The sequence below is a fragment of the Mauremys mutica genome, chromosome 2 (genome assembly GCF_020497125.1).
Source record: "Mauremys mutica isolate MM-2020 ecotype Southern chromosome 2, ASM2049712v1, whole genome shotgun sequence".
In the NCBI taxonomy this organism is placed as follows: domain Eukaryota; kingdom Metazoa; phylum Chordata; order Testudines; family Geoemydidae; genus Mauremys; species Mauremys mutica.
The window spans coordinates 21,037,067-21,061,857 of NC_059073.1; the positions used below are offsets into that span (position 1 = coordinate 21,037,067).

At 39.6% G+C, this 24,791-nt stretch overlaps 1 protein-coding gene across 2 annotated transcripts in view; it reads left to right on the forward strand.

The window, feature by feature from the left end:
* The window catches only part of ASAP1 (ArfGAP with SH3 domain, ankyrin repeat and PH domain 1), a 299,002-nt gene that overhangs the window by 251,962 nt on the left and 22,249 nt on the right, over positions 1-24,791 (forward strand). Inside the window, exons 25-27 of one of the 2 annotated variants that reach the window (XM_045005497.1) lie at positions 11,380-11,433; positions 15,914-16,075; positions 22,749-22,815. In XM_045005497.1, the coding sequence (XP_044861432.1) occupies positions 11,380-11,433; positions 15,914-16,075; positions 22,749-22,815 (283 nt within the window). The remainder of the gene's footprint in view (positions 1-11,379; positions 11,434-15,913; positions 16,076-22,748; positions 22,816-24,791) is intronic. The other variant, XM_045005498.1, reaches the window with a different exon arrangement.

Consider the following 24,791-nt stretch of genomic DNA (forward strand, 5'->3'; position numbering starts at 1 on the left):
AAATGAAAAGTTTACAGTAGATTTTATTTAAGTTGCATCCAACATGAATTGTTAAGAATAACAAATATGTACTACAATTTTGTTTTCTAAAAAGCAGCTAATTCATTCTCTATAAAAATAATTCTGCTTATGTTATGCTTGTTATTTAAACCCATTATTTTAATAGTACATACTAGACATGAACCCAAACCAAAATCTCAAATCTGGTACATCTTGGTAACTAGTGAGTGGTGCTTCAGGTTAAAATGCTGTGCAGCTTCTGGCAGAGGAGACAGCCAGACCATGAGCAGGCTGATGAGGTCCCCACTTATCATACGAGGCTCCCCACATGTGGAGCTGCTAGAATGGCTCTGCTGAGCACTGATGGAGTGGAAAGGAAGGTCCTAAGCCCTCCACCAGGTGTCCAGCAAACCGCATATTCACTGAAAAACTGAGCAAGAGGCTCCAGGTCTTCACTGAGTGAAACAACCACTTGGTTTTGTAGGATTATCTATGAAGAAGAATTACGGGTTTGTGCTGAAGTTGTGTAATCAGCATCATGTGCACTTAATGTAAAGCCATGAGATATTTAATGTTGCCTTTTTTGTGATGAAATAATAAAATTTATAATAGTGTTTAAAAGGGAAGAGAGTCTCTTACAACCATATTAGTCCTGAAGATTTTTTCATACCTGATATATTTTTGCTATAAGAGATATTAATAGTTTGTTAATCCATTTATACCATACGCATAACATTATGGTTTGGAGTGGGCTATTCAACTATGGAATATAATTGCTAGTTTTCTGTAATTCACTTAAATCTAATCTTGAAGCTTTGCTACCATCAAATTTTCTACTTTTTTTCTTTCCTGCAGCTTATACAGAGACAAACTGTTTTTGTTTGTTTGTTTTGATTCTTATTTGTTTTTAAACTAGACTTATGTAAAATGTGCTTAGTGGCTAACAGCATAATGTGAGGCTAAAAGCCTTAAGTGAATTTTCCCCCTTGAATTACAAAGCTGTTACATAACTATTTGCATTTCATTTTCTTGGCTCTTACTTTAGTTTCAATTTTCAAAAGGAATAAAGAAAAGATCTCATTAAAATGTACAGTGTGACACTGGACGCAGTAGTCTCTGTTTGCTTTATAGAACAGCAGTTGCATGGTTCAGATACCATGCTTGAGAAATACTGTTCCAAAGGCAGCATTAGTCATGTATTGGTGATTTTAGTGTTTCCTGGGTTTTTTTTTTAATATAGGAAAGCTGCCAATTGACTGCCTAACTAGCCTTGCCGTTCTGTTACACAGCTTCTGTCTTCATCCATTACTCATGGGCTAATGCTCCCCCTACTGTGGAATTCGGAGGTGGTCCAGTGTTGTTGCTGGAGGTTCCAGGACTAAGCCCCACCCTTCAGCTAAAGCCACCAGATTTTCTGCCTCCGGTGATGGAGCAAGCTGGTAGTTCAGTTTCTCCCAACCATTTTGTTCTAAAGCCTTTATTATTATTATTTTTCATGAAGTTTTGACTTATTATCTCCCTCCTCCCCTCAATGAGATGAATAGCGGCAGAGTGGTTTCAGCCACCTGGATCTGCTACTGCAGCACCTCCTGCTAGACTCCTCTGCAGAGCTGTCCTAAAAACACCAGACTTAAATCTAAGCGGTGTTCCTTACATGAGGCAGCACTTAGAAGATCTACAGAGGGTGAGTTATGACCTGCCAGTTGCCAACCAGCTGACCATTGCATTACTAGGGCACGGGGCTCAGAGTCAGACCAGCAAGACGAGTCCCAACCCTGTCCCGGTGTCTTGCAACTCCAGCACAGAAAAGCCTGATCAGGAGCTTCTGAGCTTTCGGGGAGAGAGTCTAAGGATGCGGAGAAAGCTATCTGGTCAGCTTAGGGGATAAATCTTGTAACAGACCTGAACTGGAGTGGGAAAAATCCTGAAAGGATCCAGAGTCCCTCCCAGATAGTGAAGTGGGTCCTCAGCTCCCTGGGAAAAGAAGCAGGGCTCCTACACAGCTCTCCTTGCTCCCACTGTGAATCGGGATTCTCATGGTACTCAAGGGTAAGTCCTACAAATCCCATAGACTCCCAGAAAGACAGAAGCAAATGTGTCCTTCACAAGGCAGTGATTACTACTAGTAATGAACAAATGGGGAAGAAATATGGGGTTAGCCTCCTCCTCCTTTGTCTTCTCTTCCTGAGGGAGTGTTTGCTGGGGCTTTTGTCATACACAGAGTTTTTTTCACAGTCTTCTTTACCATGCTCACTGCCACCCCACCATGCCCTCTGGACATGCAGAGAAGCCTGTGTTCCTCCTATGCAGTTCTGCCTCAGACTGAAGCCTAATTGGGATTGAGCCTTGCTCTGCCAGGGAAAGAGGTTCAGACTCTGAAAGGCAGGAAAGATTCTTTCTCTCCACCACTCCACAGGCTGGCTCCACATTAAAGCCCTAGGAGCACTTCAAGCAGTCTGTGACCAGAACAGAGGCTCCCCACAAAACTGCACCATCATGGGATTACAGGGAGGTAAATGAAAAATCCCTTCCCATTTTCAAAATAATCCTAGTAGGAGCAACCTAGTACAATACTTACTTGGATGCTAGCCAGCCTGGGGAGCAGGCAGCAGCCTTTTAACCTTCCAGGGACATCTAGCAAGCTACTTCCACAATTGAGGTATATGTACCAATAACCTTCTCTGTTGTGCGATCCTATGTCAGAATGAATAATGTACTACCTTCCTTCTGTAAACAGCCTGGGGAAAACAACAAAACATACCGCCAACCTACAAGATTTTTTCAGGACAGGATGGCAGTCAGTGGCTTGCAAGGAACTCATTAATATTAATAACATATCTTCACCTTTGGGGGAGGGATAGCTCAGTGGTTTGAGCATGGGCCTGCTAAATCCAGGATTGTGAGTTCAATCCTTGAGGGGGCCATTTAGGGATCTGGGACCCAAAAAAAAAAACTGTCAGGGACAGTACTTGGTCCTGCTAGTGAAGGCAGGGGACTGGACTTTATGACCTTTCAAGGTCCCTTCCAGTTCTATGAAATAGGTATATCTCCATATATTATTATGGCCTTCAAACATTATTAGATACAAGCTTTCCTGTTAATGCCTCCTTTGAGGGCCTCATAAGAGCCAAATGAGGGCACCTGATTAAACCAAATGTTAATCTAAAATGTTTATATCAAAGAAATTTTATAAATTTGCGGAGCCTACGGTGGTGCAACAGTAGCTTCACCAGTCAAAGACATAGTCACATCTTCAGAAGGAGACTTCTTTCCAAAAGACCGATAGGCCACAGGAATGATGACAATGCACAGCAATTTCAAACCTCAGCTATAGCCTTTCAGATCACAGGTTCTTCATACATTTAGCAAGGAATGCCCTCTTTGTAGCAAAAAAGTGGCTTATTGTCTAAAGGTATGACCCTAGCTTAGAGTAAGACATCACAGGTTCTGTCCTGGTCAGATCCTTAATGTGCATTTTGTTGAGTAATGGATTCCATTTTGGTGGCTACAAGGAAGCTGTGTTACATCCATGAATAGCTTCATCCTAAATGGATATCTTGTGCATGCGAACTTGTTGGTGGGGAGCTATTGGGGGAAACATTAGAGAAATTACTAGCTGAGATTGCAGAGTGGCCTCAGCTCTCATTGTTGAAGCCAGCATAGCAATCAAGTGGCTGCTACCAACACCAAGGGTGTTCAGGAAGTAACTGTTACTCTGGCAGAGGGGAAAATCTGAATCAGAAGTTTCCATAGGAACCTAGATAATTTTTCCTCCAAACCAACTAAGTCCTCAGCATGACAAAGAGTATTTGAGTACAAGATCTCACAAAGTGGATCCAGACTGCAGGCAGTTAACATTAAAAAGGTTGCAGAGCAGTTTTTAAACTAAGAGATGGGGGAAAGCCGTTTGCTGCAGTGGAGCACGTGGATCGGACAGAGACTTTTCTTAGAGGAGAGTCTACTGATAGAGATTCTCTAGGTTCTAGTCAGGAGGAGAGGAGGGACGAGGATAAAGTATGGGCCAGATCAGATTAGAAACATTCACATAAAAAAGAATCTGACACATCAGAAAAGAGCAGACAAATAAACAGGGACAAGTTTTTAAAGTGCTTGTACACAAATGCTAGAAGTCTAAATAATAAGATGGGTGAACTAGAGTGCCTCGTGTTAAAGGAGGATATTGATATAATAGGTATCACAGAAACCTGGTTGAGTGGGGACAATCAATGAGACACAATCATTCCAGGGTACAAAATATATCAGGACAGAACAGGTCGTATGGGGGGTGAAAGGGGAGTGGCACTATACGTGAAAGAAAATGTAGAATCAAATGAAATAAAAATCTTAAATGAATCCACATGTTCCATAGAATCTCTATGGATAGTAATTCCATGCTCTAATAAGAATATAACAGTAGAGATCTATTATTGACCACCTGACTAGGACAGTGATAGTGATGATGAAATGCTAAGGGAGATTAGAGAGGCTATCAAAATAAAGAACTCGATAATAGTGGAGGATTTCAATTATCCCCATATTGACTGGGTACATGTCACCTCAGGACGAAATGCAGAGACAAAATTTCTTGATACTTTAAATGACTGCTTCTTGGAGCAGCTGGTACGGGAACACACAAGGGGAGAGGCAATTCTCGATTTAGTCCTGAGTGGAGCACAGGATCTGGTCCAAGGGGTAACTATAACAGGACCGCTTGGAAATAGTGACCATAATATAATAACATTTAACATTCTTGTGGTGGGAAGAACACCTCAATGGCCCAACACTGTGGCATTTAATTTCAGAAAGGGAAACTATGCAAAAATGAGGAGGTTAGTTAATCAGAAATTAAAAGGTACAGTTACTGGAGTGAAATCCCTGCAAGCTGCATGGACCCTTTTCAAAGACACCATAATACAGGCCCAACTTAAATGTATACCTCTGTCAAGGTTTCCTCCCCCACTCTGAACTTTAGCATCCAAAAGGTGGGGACCTGCATGTACCCTTCTAAGCTTAATTCCTAGCTTAGATCTGATAGCATTGCCACCAACCAGAAGTAGTGTCTGGCACACTCCCTGTCCCCCCAAAACCTTCCCTGGGGAACACAGACCCAAATCCCTTAGATCTTAACACAAGGAGAAATTAACCATTCCTCCCTCCTTCTCCCCCCGCCACCCCCCGACTTTCTCCCTGGGTTGCCTTGAGAGGCTTTACACAGATCCAAACTCCTTGGATCTTAAAACAAAGAGGAATTAACCATCCCCCCTCTATTTCCCCCCGACCAACTCCTGGTGAGTCCAGACCCAACTCCTTGGATCTTAAAATAAAGAAAAATCAATCAGGTTCTTAAAAAGAAAGCTTTTAATTAAAGAAAAAGAAAAGGTAAAAATTATCTCTGTAAAATCAGGATGAAAAATGCTTCCAGGGTATTTAAATTATATAGCCAGAGAAATCCCCCCTAGCCTCAGGTTCAAAGTTACAGCAAACAGAGGTAAAAATCCTTCCAGCAGAAAAAACATGTACAGGTTGAGAAAACAAACAGAAGACTAACACGCCTTCTTGACTAGGTACTTACAAATTTGAAACATGAGACTGATTCAGAAAGATTTGGAGAGCCTGGATGGACGTCTGGTCCCTCTCATGTCCCGAGAGCGAACAAAACCCAAACAAAGAACACAAACAAAGACTTCCCTCCACCAAGATTTGAAAGTATCTTGTCCCCTTATTGGTCCTCTGGTCAGGTGTCAGCCAGGTTTTTACTGAGCTTTTTAACCCTTTACAGGTAAAAGAGACATTAACCCTTAACTGTTTATGACAACCTCAAATTAAAAAACACAGTAAAAGAACTAAAAAAGAGCCACCATGGCTTAACAATCATGTAAAAGAAGCAGTTAGAGATAAAAAGGCATCTTTTAAAAAGTGGACATCAAATCCTAATGAGGTAAACAAAAAGGAGCATAAAAACTGCCAAATTAAGTGTAAAAATGTAATAAAAAATGCCAAAAAGACGTTTGAAGAACAGATAGCCAAAAACTCGAAAGGTAATAACAAAATGTTTTTTAAGTACATCAGAAGCAGGAAGCCTGCTAAACAATCAGTGGGGCCCCTGGATGATCAAGATACAAAAGGAGCACTTAAATATGATAAAGTCATTGCAGAGAAACTAAAAAATTCTTTGCTTCAGTCTTCACGGCTGAGGATGTTGGGGAGATTCCTAAACCTGAGCCGTCCTTTGTAGGTGACAAATCTGAGGAATTGTCACAGATTGAAGTGTCACTAGAGGAGGTTTTGGAATTCATTGATAAACTTAACAGTAACAAGTCACTGGGATCAGATGGCATTCACCCAAGAGTTCTGAAAGAACTCAAATGTGAAATTGTGGAACTATTAATTATGGTTTGTAACCTGTCCTTTAAATCAGCTTCTGTACCCATTGACTGGAAGATAGCTAATATAACACCAATAATTTAAAAGGGCTCTAGAGATGATCCCGGCTCTTACAGACCGGTAAGTCTAACGTCAGTACCAGGCAAATTAGTTGAAACAATAATAAAGAATAAAATTGTCAGACACACAGAAGAATGCACAAAAGTCAACATGGTTTCTGTAAAGGGAAATCATGTCTTATTAATCTATTAGAGTTCTTTGAACGGTTCAACAAACGTGGACAAGGGGGATCCAGTGGACATAGTGTACTTAGATTTCCAGAAAGCCTTTGACAAAGTCCCTCACCAAAGGCTCTTACGTAAATTAAGTTGTCATGGGATAAAAGGGAAGGTCCTTTCATGGATTGAGAACTGGTTAAAAGACAGGGAACAAAGGGTAGGAATAAATGGTAAATTTTCAGAATGGAGAGGGGTAACTAGTGGTGTTCCCCAAGGGTCAGTCCTAGGACCAATTCTATTCAACTTATTCATAAATGACCTGGAGAAAGGGGTAAACAGTGAGGTGGCAAAGTTTGCAGATGATACTAAACTACTCAAGATAGTTAAGACCAACGCAGACTGTGAATAACTTCAAAAAGATCTCACAAAACTAAGTGATTGGGCAACAAAAGGGCAAATGCAATTTAATTTGGATAAATGTAAAGTAATGCACATTGGAAAAAATAACCCCAACTATACGTACAATCTGATGGGGGCTAATTTAGCTACAACTAATCAGGAGAGAGATCTTGGAGTCATCGTGGATAGTTCTCTGAAGACGTCCATGCAGTGTGCAGCGGCAGTCTAAAAAGCAAACAGGATGTTAGGAATCATTTAAAAAGGGATAGAGAATAAGATAGAGTATATCTTATTGCACTTATATAAATCCATGGTACGCCCACATCTTGAATACTGCGTACAGATGTGGTCTCCTCATCTCAAAGAAGATATATTGGCATTAGAAAAAGTTCAGAAAAGGGCAACTAAAATGATTAGGGATTTGGAACGGGTCCCATATGAGGAGAAATTAAAGACCCTAGGACTTTCCAGCTTGGAAAAGAGGAGACTAAGGGAGGATATGCTAGAGGTATATAAAATCATGAGTGATGTGGAGAAAGTGAATAAGGAAGAGTTATTTACTTGTCCCATAATATAAGAAGAAGGGGCCACCAAATGAAATTAGTGGGCAGCAGGTTTAAAACAAATAAAAGGACGTTCTTCACACAGTGCACAGTCAACCTGTGGAACTCCTTGCCTGAGGAGGTTGTGAAGGCTAGGACTATAACAGGGTTTAAAAGAGAACTAGATAAAGTCATGGAGGTTAAGTCCATTAATGGCTGTTAGCCAGGATGGGTAAGGAATGGTGTCCCTAGCCTCTGTTTGTCAGAGGGTGGAGAGGGATGGCAGGAGAGAGATCACTTGATCATTACTTGTTAGGTTCACTCCCTCTGGGGTATCTGGCATTGGCCACTGTCGGTAGACAGGATACTGGGCTGGATGTACCTTTGGTCTGACCCAGTATGGCCATTATTATGTATGTTGCAGTGATGTAAATCTTTGGTGTTGATAGATACATGTTCTTATAAACTGGTCATCACAAGTTTAGGCTTTAAATTAAACAAAGTTTTCTAACTGTCAGAGGAGTGAAGTTCTGAAACAGCCTTCCAATATAAGTAGTGGGTAAAAAAAACTAATTTGTTATAATCCTGAGTTTGATAAATTTATGGAGGGGGTGGTATGATCTAGCATTAGAGAGCAGGAAATGTCAGACTGATGGTGTAAGAGTGTGAATGAGGTTGAGCGAAGTTAATGTTAAATTTAAACTATTATGTTTCTTTGCTTTCAAAACTGTCAGATCAGTCTAAGCTTGCTAGAGACACCAGCCTTTCTCTCTAGTCATATTATTGTACATGGACATATTTACCAGTGGTTATATGAATAGGTTGGGCTGGATCAGAAGGATAGTAGATGAAGTCCAAATACTCTAATATGTAAGACACTGAGAACATACACTAATATAGAAATATCACCTTCAAAGTGGTTACTAATGTACTATAAATTATCCTAAACATTGTTTGTTTTTCATGTTAGTATTTAATGGCTCTAAACAAAATTAGACTCTGCTACCTGTCCCTCAAAGAAGAGAAAGATGTGTTGGTACTGATTTTTAGATTTCATCTCCCCCACCACCACCTTTAGGAAAAAAACACATCACCTTACCTTTTCAGAGCCTCCTTACTCTCTTAATTTGCCATCATTGAGCTTGTCTATTAAATTACCACATTAATATGTATGGTTATTTTTATAGAAAAATTATTTTTGCTTTTCATTTTAGACATTACATCCATTTGATTACAGGTGATCTGCAAATATTTTTAGTGTATTTTATGTGCTGAGTGCCCCATATAACAAGAGTAAGAGGAGCATCCAGTCCATAAATGATTTTAAACTTACTTTATTTCCTATTATTTCCATTCCCCCCAAATCTAATATCATTAGCTCCTTGTCTGCTGTAAGGTTCCAACAGCTACCATGGGACTGTGCTAGAGCATGGAGCCAGTCTGTAAGGAGCAGGTAGGTGTTGGGTTCCATTATTTAGCAAGTGGTATCATTTTGAAAAGTTTCTTAATATTGTTTTGTATCCTTTGGAATATAAATATAATAAATCTTTTCCAAAGAATGCTGTATACTTTAGTCCTTCGTAAGCTGGCTTCATTCTCCAGTGAAGTTCCTTAGTAGCAAGGTTCCATGGTGTTTGCTGAGATGTCACAGTGAACTGGAAACCATCAAATCTGAGCTTTGTGTGTGTTGGAATTATTATTATTTATGTAGGGGATATTACCATGACACTAATTTAACAGCAGATTCCTTTATTAAGTCCAAAGGTTGATCATATTTATACAATTGCTCTAAACATGCCTAAAAAGCCTGAATAATAAGCAATTTACTACATCCAAATAGTAACAAAACATTTATAAGCATTTGATCAAGATATTTACAGACGGGCTAAACCCAGGAGTATTAGACCCAATTTAGTCAGTCAGGCATTATCAATGACACTTCAGGAGTTTACACTTTTGTACCCTTTTCATAAACCAGTGATGGCATTGCCTGTTACTAACTTAGCTAAAAACCATGTTGGGGCCAGTTTGGGGTCATTGCTGGTTCAATGTGCACAATTTTTTCTTATTATTAACTATCTATATTATAACTGGGGTTTCTTCTTCCATTTATCTTTCAGTTACCTTTCAGGCCTAGCTTTTCCAGTTAAGCCATATTCTTTCAAGGCCTTCTCACAACTGCTAGCAAAACCAGCATTGTACACACAAACTATGAAGCATTTTTTCATTTAACTAAGCTAATTCAACCCTGTTCTAGCCTACAGTGTGGGGGAAGGAAGGCAAGTTAAAAATCATTTATGTACTGAATGCCTCCTCTTACCGATGGCTTTTAGTGCATTTGGTGTCTAAAAGTTAACTTGGTTTATTTTTTAAAACTGTGTGCATGTATATGGGTTTATAAATTACAGTATATCAATTTGTGTGTGTGTATAGCTAATGTATTTGCAAGTTACTTTTATATTTCTACATATATTAGTTAATGTAAGTCTGGGTCTTTCGATTGGGTAACTTTTCAGCTGGAGTTTTAAAAGTTGCTGAAGTTGATGTGTTTGCTCCCCACATTTCATTGAGGAAAAAGGGTATGTTAGGCCTTGTCTATGTGATAAAGTTGCACCAGTTGAAGTTAAATAGGTATACCTATTTATGTTAAACTGGTACAAACCCCTGCATGGACATTCTTATTTTGTTAAAAGGTTGGCTTATTTTGGTTTAGCTAAAACTATTACTTACTTAATTTAAACTAACCCAAAATAAGCCTGGTTTAAACTGAAATAAATGTGTCTACTTCAAATAAATTGGTTTAAAAATCACGTCTTTAGTTAAACTGGCTCAACTTTCTCACGTAAAAACAAGTCCTCAGTAATACTTAGTGAGAAAGTCAGTTGAAGTCCAATTTCCATAATTCTGACAAGCTTCAGTTGTCAGATAGGTCTGCTGGTTTGTATGTTATTTTTGTAATGACAGCCAAGGAGTAGCATGGCTTAACACATTAGTTTCACTGATCTTAATTAAATCTCTGCAAATGTTTAGTGACAAACCCAATATTCAGGCTAATGTTGCCAGCTAGTTCTTCTAGTCCTGTTGTAAAGGCTTGGGGCAAATATGGGTCATTTTCACAATTTTAGGTGAAAATTAAGATAATCTAAGTGGCTTTGCCAGTTTCCCTCAGAAAACCTCATCAAAACCCTCCAATTTAGGTCTGTTTGGATTTTGAGCTGCTGCATTCATTTGATTTCCAAACTTAAAGCAAAACGCAGTGTGTCAACCCATACACATTGAAAGCACAGCTCTGACTTTAATGCACTTAGACTATATTATGACAGTCTTTCCTTACTAAATGCATACACAACTCATTTTTAAAGAAAAGTGCTTCTAGCTCTGTGTTTTGTTGTATTTCAGTGCCTTGTGCTTTTGATTTAGGTAAAACAAGAGCTATTTCACTCTTGTTTATATCTTGTTTTGTTAGTCTTGATTCACTATACTGTTAATTTTTCCAGTACTTTTAATAGAAAGAGAGACCTGATGGCACACACTTATAAATATATGAAAATCTCTATGAAGTAACTTGATATAAGTTGTTAATTGTAGGTTTTGGCTCACTTTACAGGACAAATTTAGAGTTGACTGTTGTAAGTTAATGTCCAGTCAATTTATTCTGCTCATGCCCTGAAGAGTAGTAGTGTGCTTATGATCAGAATTTCTCAAATGTTAGCAGTAAGAGCTTGACAAGTAAAGAAAAGATATTGTCTGAAATGATAATAAGAATTTTGGGAAAAATAGCAATATATGTTATGAAAGTACCATTTTTAACATGAACTTATCACTTTCCTTTGCAGTACGCGTCCTACCATTAACTGGAATACTGGTTCTGCCATATCTCTCATGCAGTGGTAAAAATATATATATACTTTAGGTTCTCCCACTATTAAAAAAAAAATTGATGGATAGTAACAGCTTTGCATGTTGTCACTGGTACACAAATTAATATGTAGAACATGTACTAACTCCACAAAAGCTGAAGTACGCACACTGTTAATTGCAGGTCTCTTACAATTATTTTAACTTACCACAGAATGTTTTTAATTGCTGCATAGATAAATATTTTAAGGCTGGAAAATTTAATTTAAAATTACATATTCTATTAAATGTTTTCTAATTTATCTTGTGTAACTTTATGCTGTTCTGAGTTTTGACAGTTACAGGGCAGATAAAAATATTACTATCAGTACAGGTTGAACCTCTCTAATTCGGCACTCCCTTGTCCAGCAGCATCTGCAGTCTGGCATAGGTGCCGACTCCGTGGGTGCTCCAGGGCACTCATGGGGAAAAATCAGTGGGTGTGGAGCATCCACCAGTGCCAACTTCCCCCCTCTGCCCTCCTGCCTCTAAGCCTCTCGTGGACAAGCAGCCCCTCCTCCCTCCCAGTGCTTCCAGAGCGCCGCGAACAGCTGATTCGCAGCATTCAAGCTCTGGGAGAGAGGGCGAGGACCTGGGACCAGCATCGGAGCCCCCGGGGCGGGGACTGACGGCCAGGACCCTGGGTGGCAGCGGGGATCGTAGGCGGGGGATCACACTGGGTGCAAAGCCTGGGGGTGCTGCAGCACCTCCCGCAGCCCTACTTTTCCACACCTATGGAGACCTGCTGGCACTCTGCATAGACCTCCTGTAATTCGGCATATTCTCTGGTTCGGCACCGGTCAGGTCCCAAGAGTGCCATATTAGAGAGGTTCAACCTGTACTGAACCTATCGTTACAGACTTTAGTATCATTCCATCACCTGTTTCAGTAATAAATTATAGATTTCAGTTCATTTTTTCCTCAAAAGTATTTCCGGAAAATCCAACCATTTGCCTTTCTGTCATTCTGAAACTAGCTATTGCCCTGAATATATTTTAGATGATTTTCCCTATATTCCTTATTTTCCTGAAAAGAAACTTAGCTTGGTAAATGTTACCCACTACTTTCCTAAAATAAGGGTGTGTTGTTTAGTGATTAGAGCAGGAGAGTGGTTGGGTTTCTTAGCATTGGGAAAGTCACTGAGTATTATTATTTATTTGTATTACTGTAACAGCTAGGATCCCTAGTCATAGATTAGGACTCCCATTGTGTTAGCTGCTGTACAAACAGAACAAAAAGGCAGTCCTTGCTCCCAAGGAGTTTACAACTTAAGTATAAGACAAGAGACCACAAATGGCTACACACAGGAAATAAAAAGGAAACAATGAGACAAAATTGGTCAGTATGATAGGCAGTTGTCTCTGCAAACCAACAATGTAACTGTTTTTTAGGCAAAACTTCTCTGTGTCTGTTTATGTCATCTGTAAAATGGGTATAATGCTACCTACCTCAGAATGTATGTTGCAAGTCTTAAAATTTGCAAAGTGATTTGAAATCCTTCTACTGAAAGGAGTTGTATGTTAATTATTGCTATTGTACCATCCATAAGTTTCACATGTTAGAATGTGAACCTTTGAAAACTATAAAATTATAAAAGTTTTAAACTCTTTCTGTGATATCTATAGACATGTTAGTAGGGTTAGTAGTAGGAAAGTCCCATTTTTTGGGACTTTTTCTTATATAGGCGCCTATTACCCCCCACCCGCTGTCCTGTTTTTTCACAGTTGCTATCTGGTCATCCTACATGTTAGTATCATGAGGTATTAAAAATGTGTACACACTATCTCAGTTTTAGTCACAAGTTTTTTCTATTTAATTTTACTTTTGGCTGTTGAAATATTTATTCTTAGTCAAGTTCTTGTTTTGCATAAAAGAGAGAGATCTTACTCAGTTTACTTCCACTTGAGTTTGAAGCTTTATGTTGCCTTAATTTAAATGAGAGCATACAGTGCCAATTCAGGATACTTTCACCATTTTTGGAATGAAGCTTGGATTGTTTGTACTGTAGTTCAGCTGGAAGTGACTGATAAAGATTAGCGACTGATAAAGATGGTATGTACTTCCATCAATTGGTCACTAGGGGGTGATGGGGTAAAACTGTAAGAACTTCAGTGGTTTGAATTTATCAGATCCATGTTTCAGCACATGTAGCTCCAAAGTGGAGATTTCAAATAACTACCTCTTTTATTCTGTCCTTGTGTAGAAAACAAGTATGTTGTATTAACTGTGACTTTAGAATAGTGTTAGCAGCAGCACAATGAGTACAGAAGTCCTTTTAAGGTTATATTTTGAGTTGCTGTTGGTTTGTAGCACTTCACACAGGGCCGGTGCAACCCATTAGGCGACATAGGCGGTCGCCTAGGGCACTAGCATTTGGGGGGCGGCATTTCAGGTCCTTCGGCGGCGACCGTGGCGGCCGGATCTTTGGCCGCCTCGGTTGTCATTGGCATTTAGGCGGAGGGGCAGGGGGCGCGGGGAGGGCTGCCTGCAGCAAGTAAGGGGGGGGGCGCGGCACACAGGGGAACCACTCCCCACCCCAGCTCACCTCTGCTCCGCCTCCTCCCCTGAGCACGCCGCTCCGCTCTGCTTCTCTCCCTCCCAGGCTTGTGGCGCCAAACAGCTGATTGGCGCTGCAAGCCTGGGAGGTGTGAGAAGAGGAGTGGCCACGGCGTGCTCGGGGAGGAGGCGGAGCAGAGGTGAGCTGGGGGAGGGAGCTGCCTGGGGGGTGGTGGGCACCTCAGGGCGGAGGGGGGTGGGGAGCTGCCACAGGGCTCAGGGAGGGGTGCAAGGTGGTCGTTTTGCCTAGGGCGCGAAACATCCTTGCACCTGCCCTAACTTCACACAATCATTCATAAAAAAAAAAAAATGAAGAGCTTCTGTGTTGCATAAGTCTACAGGATCCTCAATCCAGATTTATAGCACCAAAGCTGTCTATATTTTAGCTTTTTTTATAATGAAATTTTAAAAGATACAGAAATTCATAGAATATCAGGGTTGGAAGGGACCTCAGGAGGTCATCTAGTCCAACCCCCTGCTCAAAGCAGGACCAGTCCCCAGACAGATTTTTGCCCTAGATCCCTAAATGGCCATGTCAAGGATTGAACTTACAACCTTGGGTTTAGCAGGCCAATGCTCAAACCACTGAGATATCACTTCCTCCCCCCAATCATGTGAAATTATTCACATAGAAACTATATGATAAAATCAGTATAGAAGAAGTGCATTAATTTGCACTAATGTCTGGGAGACTTGCAAATTACTGAATTGGTGAATAAGTTAAACAAAAATAGCAAGGATAATTCATTGCAAAATTTGTAGTGATTTGTTCACAGATTTGATGTGTAATTTGGTTTGCATTATTTTTACATACACGTTTTGCAGTACACTTGTAAAAGTAACATAGTCTTCATAATATTCACTCAGCTCTGTATTTTCTGATGGAAGAAACAGCACTGCTTGTGTGCAAATTATGGGGTATATACATTAGCAAACTGCAAACTAGCAACGTTCTACTCTATGACTTAAACAAGAGACCATATTATTATTTAAATCATAAGTAATATTCAGGGTATATGTAGGCAGGTTTTGAATGGAGGGATGATTAAGTATTCATAGATAAATGATATCTTTAATGCCTAAACCTTGCAATAAGTGCTATGTGGGAAGATCCCTGCATCTGAACAGAGTCTTGGACTAGAAGGGCTATCCAGCCAAAGGCCCATGCAGAGCTCATTTCAGGATCATGGCCAAAAATGCATTATTACTTTATTAGCTGCAAGAGTATTTTGAACCTTCTAAACAAATGCCAGTTTACTACTATATATGTTTATAATGGGGTTTTGTAATGTCTGTTTCTTATCCACTGGGTTTAACACTTTGTCATGCACTATATATTTAATCCACACAAAAACAATAGCAATTAACAATAGAAAAATGAATTTATTTTGGAAACCTATATCTCAGCATTTAAGGAAAGTTTGCTAAAGGGAAAAAATTGTAAAAACCGTGTTAGTCACATTAGCTATGATATGAATCTCTGAATCTACAATACTGACAGCATGCTAAAAGATTTAGTTTGTTGATTCATTGTGGTATGGAGATTTTATAAATAGTAATTCTTAAACCCTAATTGAAGTACTTTATCTTCAATAAATAGTTTATAAAGATTTAAAACATTTTCTGCTGTTTTTAACAATGACTAAAATTATAAATCCTGTAGTAATTAACCTTATGTGAATGTACATTTTAAAATATATGTATGTCATTTATTGTCAAATTGCATACTGTCCTATTACAATTAAAATGGCTAAAAGGTGATGGGTATGTCATTAATCTCAACGGTGTTTTGGCATGGCTTATTTTTGTTTTCAGTCCTTTGCTCCATTTTACTATATTCTAATTTTTTATTCTTTGGTGCTATTTTGATGTTACACATTCTGTATTGGTAAGATGATTTTTTGTTCCATTTTATAGGTCCACCTTCAACCCTTCCTCTAAGCACTCAACCCTCCAGTGGCAGTTCCACTCTTTCCAAGAAGAGACCACCTCCCCCACCCCCTGGACATAAAAGAACCCTCTCTGACCCACCAAGCCCACTACCTCATGGACCTCAGAATAAGGGCCCAATTCCTTGGGGTGAGTTGTAGAAATGCAAAATAAAACAAAACTTCAGCTGGGTGGTGTATGTTACTTGCATCTCTTAGTCAGTGCTATCTTTCCATTGTTGGTATTGCTGCTATATTTTGTGGAATTTCAGAACATTCCATCCTCAAATAAATCCCCAGGCTCTCTGTGATGTTGCCTGTACCATTCCAGAGACTTGCAGGGTTTACATCTTCCTGCCAGTAGAAGGATGTAAAAAACAGACTAAGTATTTGTATAACAGGTTACTTTACGGAGAAAAACTTTATAGAAACATTTATTACAGACCTATCCAGATAGGCCCTTTCTTTTCATAGTAAAGACTAACTAGCCCAGTCAATCTTCTGCTTCTATTTGTAAATCCTGCCTACTCCTGATAGCTAACACTCTTAGAGGAATTCCTTTGTCGTGATAAAGACAAATCTTTTCGGAGGGAAAGCTGCCACCTTTCATAAAATGAGCCCCCGCATACCACATTCTTCTTTAGCCTAAGTCCAGGTCTATAATGCATTGCTACACTACATTGCTCAAGGGTGTGAAAAATCCACACCTCTGAGCGACATAGTTATACTGACCTAACCCTCCTCCCCTCCCTAGTAGACAGCACTATGTATATAGCTACTGGCTCTCACAGAGGTGGATTAACTGTTGGCATAGTAGCATGTTCACTAAAGCACTGCAGTGGTGCACCAGCAGCATTGTACAGTATGTGAAGAGGAGTGCTTAGAAAAAATGAGGGGAGGAACTGATGTAAAGCAAAATGCTATGGTTCCCCCTTTTCAACCAGATCGGCTAGTCAGAGTTTGACTTTGACTAGTAGAAATTGATAGTCTTGCATTTTCTTTCATGTAATCTTGTTTACTTACGTGGAACGTACAAAGTCTCTGTTTCTCCGAACACAGGAGGAATCAAGAACAAGAGGAGCAGTTTCTTACGTTACAACCTCTTTGGCTAACAGACCCAAAAGCTCATTCCCTTGCTTTTTCCAGTGTCATGCTCTGTTCACCAGCTACTGCTGGGCTTTCTTGTTTTTTTTCCCTCTGCGTCTCTCTGTGTCCAGTCTGTTTTCAGTTTCTCTGTGTTCTGCCTACATACACACAGACCACAAACAATACTCAGCAAAACTCTCTGCCCACACAGTCCAAATTCCTGGGCAGATTCACAACACCTGCTTTTGTTTGTTTGTTTTTGTTTTTATTATAGGTAAACATGCATGTATACAAGAAACAATAAATCAAACTTCATTTAATATTTTGATCAACCATTTAAAAGAGTCTGTAGACATTACCGACAGATACTAGTGAAAGTGTTTGGCACTGACGATACATTGAGTCAGTGTTTTAAAAAAAGAAAAAGAAAAAAAAATCTATACCAAGAGAGATGTTTGAGTCCAATGGCCACTGAACAAAAAATGCCTTTTCCAGTCAACACCATTTCATCTTAGGTGGGAGGCTTCAGATTAACTTATCCTGACAGTTATATTGATTGAAGGATGTGTTCACACCCACTCTCGAAGAGGTTTGTGATTGATGCAGTCACCGGTATCTGTCAGCATAATGCTATGTGCAGTAAACATTTGATACTGCTGCAGGTAAATACAGATTGATGTATTTTTCTGGGGTATTTCCAAGTGACTATCACAGATGTCCCAAATGTTTTTTTGTGCCAAACCTAGGTTTTTGGACACAATGCATCTCAGGCCCATGTGATTTTACTCTGCACTGAGTCCAGCTGGCAGGACTTCCCTAAGCCCCCTTAACTTTAGGATTTAGGTCCAAAAAATGTTTAATGGGTCACTCACACTTTACTCAGATTGCTATGACTGTCCTATTCGAAAGCTAAAATCTCTGACAAACATAAAAGCCATATAATTAGTCCAGTTAGCAACCTTTGGGCTTACTAGATCCGAGTCTGATTCCAGTATTGATTTGTCAGTCATCTGTATTTGAGACTCAGGTCAGATTCCAGTATGAGAGATGAAAAAGCCCAATGAAAGTGAAAGTTGCTATCTAAAGAAGAAAATATACACCTCTTTGTTACATTCATCATACCTCTACTTTCTTAAAAACTTGAGAAGTGAAGAGAGGCTATGCAGCATGCCCTGAAGCACATCCTTGGGCTATTTCACGACAAAGTGGGGAGTGCATTCATAGATTGAAAGGCCATAAGGGGCCATTCTGATCATCTAGCCTGACCGCCTGTATTACACAGGCCATAGAACTTCCCCATAATAATTTCTAAATCATATCTTTTAGAAAAACATCTCATCTTGATTTAAGAATTGTCAATGATGGAGAATCCATCACAGCCTTTGGTAAATTGTTCCAATTATTAATTATTCTCACTGTTAAAAATTTACACTTTATTTCCAATCTGAATTTGTTTAACTTCAACTTCCAGCCATTGGATTGTATTATACCTTTCTCTGCTAGATTAAAGAACCCATTTTAAATATTTGTTCCTTGTGTAGATGCGTATAGACTGTAATCAAGTCACCCCTTAACCTTCTCTTTGTTAAAATAAATAGATTGAGCTATTTCAGTCTATCATTATAATCGTTCTTGTGGCTCTTCTCTGAACCCTCCCCAATTTATCAACATCCTTCTTAATTCTGGGCTCTAGGACTGGTGTAGTATTCCAGCAGCGATCGCACCAGTGCCCAATATAGAGATAAGGTTACCTTTCTACTCCTGCGTATGATTCCCCTGTTTATGCATCCCAGGATCACATTAGCTCTTTGGCCACAGCATTACACAGGGAGTTAATGTTCTGCTGATTATCCTCCAAATCTTTTTCAGTCATTGCTTCCAGGAATAGAGTCATTCCCCCATTTTGTAAGTATGATCTACAATTCTTTGTTCCTAGATATATACATTCACAGTTAGCCATATTAAAACGCATATTGTTTGGTTGCACCCTATTTGCCAAGCAATCCAGATTGCTCTGAATCAGTGACCCATCCTCTTCATTATTTACCACTCCTCCAGTTTGTGTGTCATTGCAAACTTTTATCGGTGATGACTTCATGTTTTTTTTCAGGTCAGTGATAAAAATGTTAAATAGAATAGGGCCAAAAAACGATCCTTCTGGGACCCCACTGGAAACATACCTGTTCAATGACAATTCCCTGTTTATATTTTGAGACAATTTTAGCCAATTTTTAATTCATTCAATGTGTGCCATGTTAATTTTATATCATTCTAGTTTTGTAATCAAAATGTTGTGTGGTACCAAAATCGAACGCCTTAGAGAAGTCTAAATATGTTACGTCAACACTATTATCGCTATTGACCAAACTTGTAATCTCATCAGAAAAAGATATCTAGTTAGTTTAGTTTAACAGGATCTATTTTCCATAAAATCATGTTGGTTTGCATTAATTACATTACCCTCCTTTTATTCTTTATTAACTGAGTCCTGTATCAGCTGCTCCATTATTTTGCCCAGGATTGATGTCAGGCTGATAGGCCTGGGTCATCTCCTTTACCTTTTTTAAAAATTGGCACATTACCTTTCTTCCAGTCTTGTGGAACTTCCTCAGTGCTCCAAGACTTATTGAAAATCAACATAATAGTCTCGTGAGCTCCTTAGCCAGCTCTTTTAAACTCTTAGGTGCAAGTTAAATGAACCTGCTGATTTAAAAAAATCCAACTTTAGTAGCTTCTGTTACCCTGAGTTTTCAGAACCCAAAGCAGTGGTAATTTAACTGTTTCGTCCAGGTGATGTCAGGAATAAATCAATGGGGTCACACCACCTCCGTCTGATACATGATTGATACACACACACACACACACACACACACCCCCTACTGTTCCAGTAAATTCATAGTATTCCAAACATTTATAGTTACCCAAAAAGTCTGAAATTGTTTCAAGAAATCAGCAGCCAGGCTTCAGGTGGCCCCCTCTTTCTATCTAGCTGCTGAGGAACTTAGGTGTCAGATCCTTTCCCAAGAAAAAGCTTCCTCTGACTGCTCCAAAGAACACTTTCTGACTAAACTTTTTATAAATTTTCTCCAGACAAAGCACATAAATCATAATAGCCCCTAATAGGATAACAATTTCCATAGCAACAGCCAATAAAAATTCAGTATTCTTCTTATCACCAAAGCATTTCTAGTCATAACAGTAAAACTTACATGTCAGAGGCACCTAAAACCAAGGCTGTCGAAACATTCCTTCTATTTTCCTGGAAATTAACTTTTTGTCCCAGCCTCCCATTCTGATTAGCAGAACTGCAAACATGCAGCTGCATGGCCTTGCCTCTCATGGTCCTAAAACTATTTCTAGCTATGTGATGATTGGGTTTTAGCTGGCAGTGTTTGAACATACAAAATGGAAAGAATATTGAATTCAGTGGCTACACTTCTGGCTAATATCCTCCAGAGATACTAATGTGTTATCATCATCATATGATGAGACTGTATCATCAGTTTTTCCCCAAATACAGAACATAACTATTTATTGAACACTTCTGCCTTTTCTGCATTATTATTGATAATTCCACCATTTCAGTCTAGTAATGGACCAATACGTTGTCAGGATTCTTTTTGTTCCCAATATCAGGGCTTTGGAGTGGAGCCCGGAGCTGGAGCCCGGAGCAGCTGTGGAGCAGTGGAGCTGCAGGTGTTTGCCTGGAGCTGGAGCAGAGCTGGAGTACAGCTCCAAAGCCCTGCCTAAAATATTTTAAAAACACCTACTTATTGTTAACTCTTCTGGCCATACATTTCTCCTTATCTTCATTTGCTTCCCTTATCAATTTTCTACAATTCCTAATTTTGATTTATATTCATATCTTCCATTTGTTATGTTTTTTTTTTTTTATAGCTGCCTTCACTTCCCCGGTAAACCAAAGTCCGGGACCCTCACAAAGAACACACTTTGAGATTTTAGAGCTAGCGAAAAACTAACAAAAAAACCTCTTCTTTTAAAACTTTCATTACTAGATGGATAGTTCAGTTAACTAATCAGGCTCCTAATTGAACATTATCAGTCAGGAAGTCAGATCCTCTAACTCTGGATCTGAGTGAAAATGCTTCGTAGAACTCAGAAAATTCTTTCTCCTACAACTACAAGCTGGACAGTTTGTCTTCAAGCAGGCAGGTCTCAGCAAAACACAAAACAAAAAAGGCTTTTTTATTCATGATATAAAAACCCTTCATTGTCCAACGCTTTCTGAGTTACTGTGTCTTGGGGCCCACCTACTCTAACAGTGGAATTTTTATAAATGCTCAGGATTAACCTAACTCTGCTCCCTTTTGAAGTTAATGGGAATTTCTTTACCATTGACTTCAGTGGAAGCTCAATTAGGCTGTTGCTGAATGGTTTTGAAAATCTCAGTGTAATCTTCTTATCGGATGTGGAGCTTGCCAAGCCAGTTTGCAGTGCAGAGCCTGCATCACCATCAAATCTAGTCAGAGGGTAGAGCACACAGTCTCCTTATCTTGTCAAATCTTTTTTTAATAAACTTTCCCTTTATTTTTTTTAGTAATTTACATTTAACACAGTTCTGTACTGTATTTGCCTTTTTTTTTTTTTTTTGGTCTCTGCTGCTGCCTGATGGCATACTTTCAGTCCCAAATGAGATTGTGGTTGACCGATCAGTTGGTAACTTTGGTGTTCATAACTCTGAGGTTCTACTGTATGAAATTTTATTTTCTTTGTGTAGTAAATTCTGTGCTTTCTTCTTGACTTTGATCATTAGATATAACTTCAGTAAATTCACTTTTTGTGGAATGAATTTAACTGAAGTTTTGGTATCAGGATCAAATGATATGAATGAAACACTTTTAATATCACACTTAAGGATCTGTGGGAATAGAGTTATAGTAGGAGGAGTTAATGATAATAATAGGGTCTCTTATACAGAGAAGGTACTGTAGTTGCAACTGCTCAAAAACTTGGAGATTTTAGTGATTATGAAGCCAAGTTTGATATTGAAGGTTCGGATATTCTGACTTCAATTTTTTCTTCCTCCACTTACTGGCAGAATTGAGTGAATGGCCTGTTTCTTAGAATAATGTACCAATCCTTACAAAATCAATATTTGTTTTGTGAATAAGGGCTAATTCATGATGGCTTTTACAAAATAGTGTGTTACTTCCAAAGCAAGATGCTACTCTTTTTTTGCCCTTTCCTTGTAGTGCCTTACAACAAAATTGTTGAGGGACAATGTTGTGCAGTATTTTTTTCTTGTTTCAGAGACAAAATAAATGCTCTGAAGTAAAAAGAACAGGAGTACTTGTGGCACCTTCTTCGGATGCTCACAAAAGCTCATGCTAAAATAAATTTGTTAGTCTTTAAGGTGCCACAAGTACTCCTGTTCTTTTTGCGGATACAGACTAACACGGCTGCTACTCTGAAACCTGCTCTGAAGTAGTTACTATAGTCTGATTTGCTTTTTCTTGCCAGCGGATAGATGCTGTCAATGACCGTTTTTCAAACACATGGTATGCAGGGGTCAAAATAGATTATATTAGTGGTCTCTTCTGGCCTTAAAACTTCTGAATCTATGAATGAAAAATATTCATTTAAATATACTTAGGTTTATATGGAAAATACTGGGAAAGCTGCATATTTTTGTTTTATATGATGATATCTGCTACCTGTATGTTTCTGTTCTTTTATTCTCCATTTTAAAAAGTCTTAAGTAATTTGTATACCCTTAGGTAATGATTTGGGTCCACCCTCAACTAAGACTGCAAACAAGTTTGAGGGAATGTCTCAGCAGTCAAGGTAAGCTTTTATGTATTTGCATATAGTAAAGTTGTGCGTGATGTGGCCAATTTATAAACTATGCAAAATCACCTGTTAATTTTCTCAATATTCCAAATATACAATGCATTCTTGCTCTCAGGCTCTGCCAAACCTCTTGAATCAGTTTGAAACAGCCACGCAGAACTGAAGCTCTGGATGGCACAGACAAAATTATGGCAGCAGATGCTGCTGCTGTTTTCTCTCACCAAAATACCATTGGAACTAGAGAAAGTTGCACTAGGCTGTGATCCAGGAGTTTTATTCTTGTGTCTTCTGCTGATGCTAAATAATTTTGTGTACTTCACCACCCTCATTACTGTGCCAGGTCTTAAACTAACACGAGATTACACAAGTTCACTCTTGGCATAGCTTGGAACAGAACCTGGTTCCCTAATATTACATATATAAGTCTCATTCATTTAGCCACATATTTCTCAATCTGACTGATCTGTGCATTTGGATGTACTGTCTGTAATATAAGCTACTCTTGCATATATAACCCACTGGTTTGATGCATTATGCATCAATGCAAAAAATAACACTCTACTAGCTGGAACATAAAAAGATCTTAGAATCATAGAGGATTAGGGTTGGAAGAGACCTCAGGAGGTCATCTAGTCCAACCCCCTGCTCAAAGCAGGAACAACACCAACTAATTCATCCCAACCAGGGCTTTGTCAAACTGGGCCTTAAAAAGCTCTAAGGATGGAGATTACACCACCTCCCTAGGTAACCCGTTCTAATGCTTCACCACCTTCTAGGGAAATAGTTTTTCCTAATATCCAGCCTAGACCTCCCTCACTGCAACTTGAGACCATTGCTTCTTGTTCTGTCATCTGCCACCACTGAGAACAGCCTAGCTCCATCCTCTTTGGAACCCTCTTTCAGGTAGTTGAAGGCTGCTGTCAAATCCCCCCTCACTCTTCTCTTCTGTAGATGAAATAACCCCAGTTCCCTCAGCCTCTCCTCATAAGCCATGTGCTCCAGCCCCCTAATCATTTCTGTTGCCCTCCACTGGAATCTCTCCAATTTGTCCACATCCTTTCTGTAGTGGGGAGCCCAAAACTGGATGCAATACTCCAGATGTGGTCTTACCAGTGTCGAACAGAGGGGAACGATTACTTCCTTTGATCTGCTGGCAATGCTAATGCTAATGCAGCCCAATATGCAGTTAGCCTTCTTGGCAACAGGAGCACGCTGTTGATTCATATCCAACTTCTTGTCCGCTGTTATCCCGAGGTCCTTTTCTGCAGAACTGCTGCTTAGCCAATCGGTCCCCAGCCTGTAGCAGTGCATGGGATTCTTCCATCCGAAGTTCAGGACTCTGCATTTGTCCTTGTTGAACCTCATCAGATTTCTTTTGGCCCAATCCTCTAATTTGTGTAGGTTACTCTGGACCCTATCCCTACCCTCCAGCATATCTTCCTCTCCCCCCAAGCTTAGGGTCATCCACAAACTTGCTGAGGGTGCAACCCATCCCATCATCCAGATCATTAACGAAGATGGTGAACAAAACTGGCCCCAGGACCGACCTCTGGGGCACTCTGCTTGATACCAGCTCCCAACTAGACATTGAGCCGTTGATCACTACCCGTTGAGCCCGACAATCTAGCCAGCTTTCTACCCACCTTATAGTCCATTTGTCCAATCCATACTTCTTTAACTTGCTGGCAAGAATACTGTGGGAGACCGCATCAAAAGCTTTGTTAAAGTCAAGGTATATCACGTCCATCGCTTTCCCCATATCCACAGAGCCAGTTATCCTATCATAGAAGGCAATCAGGTTGGTCAGGCATGACTTGCCCTTGGTGAATCCATGTTGACCTTTCCTGATCACCTTCCTCTCCTCCAAGTGCTTCAAAATGGATTCCTTGAGGACCTGCTCCATGGTTTTTCCAAGGACAGAGATGAGGCTGACCTGTAGTTCCCCGGATTCTCCTTCTTCCCTTTTTTAA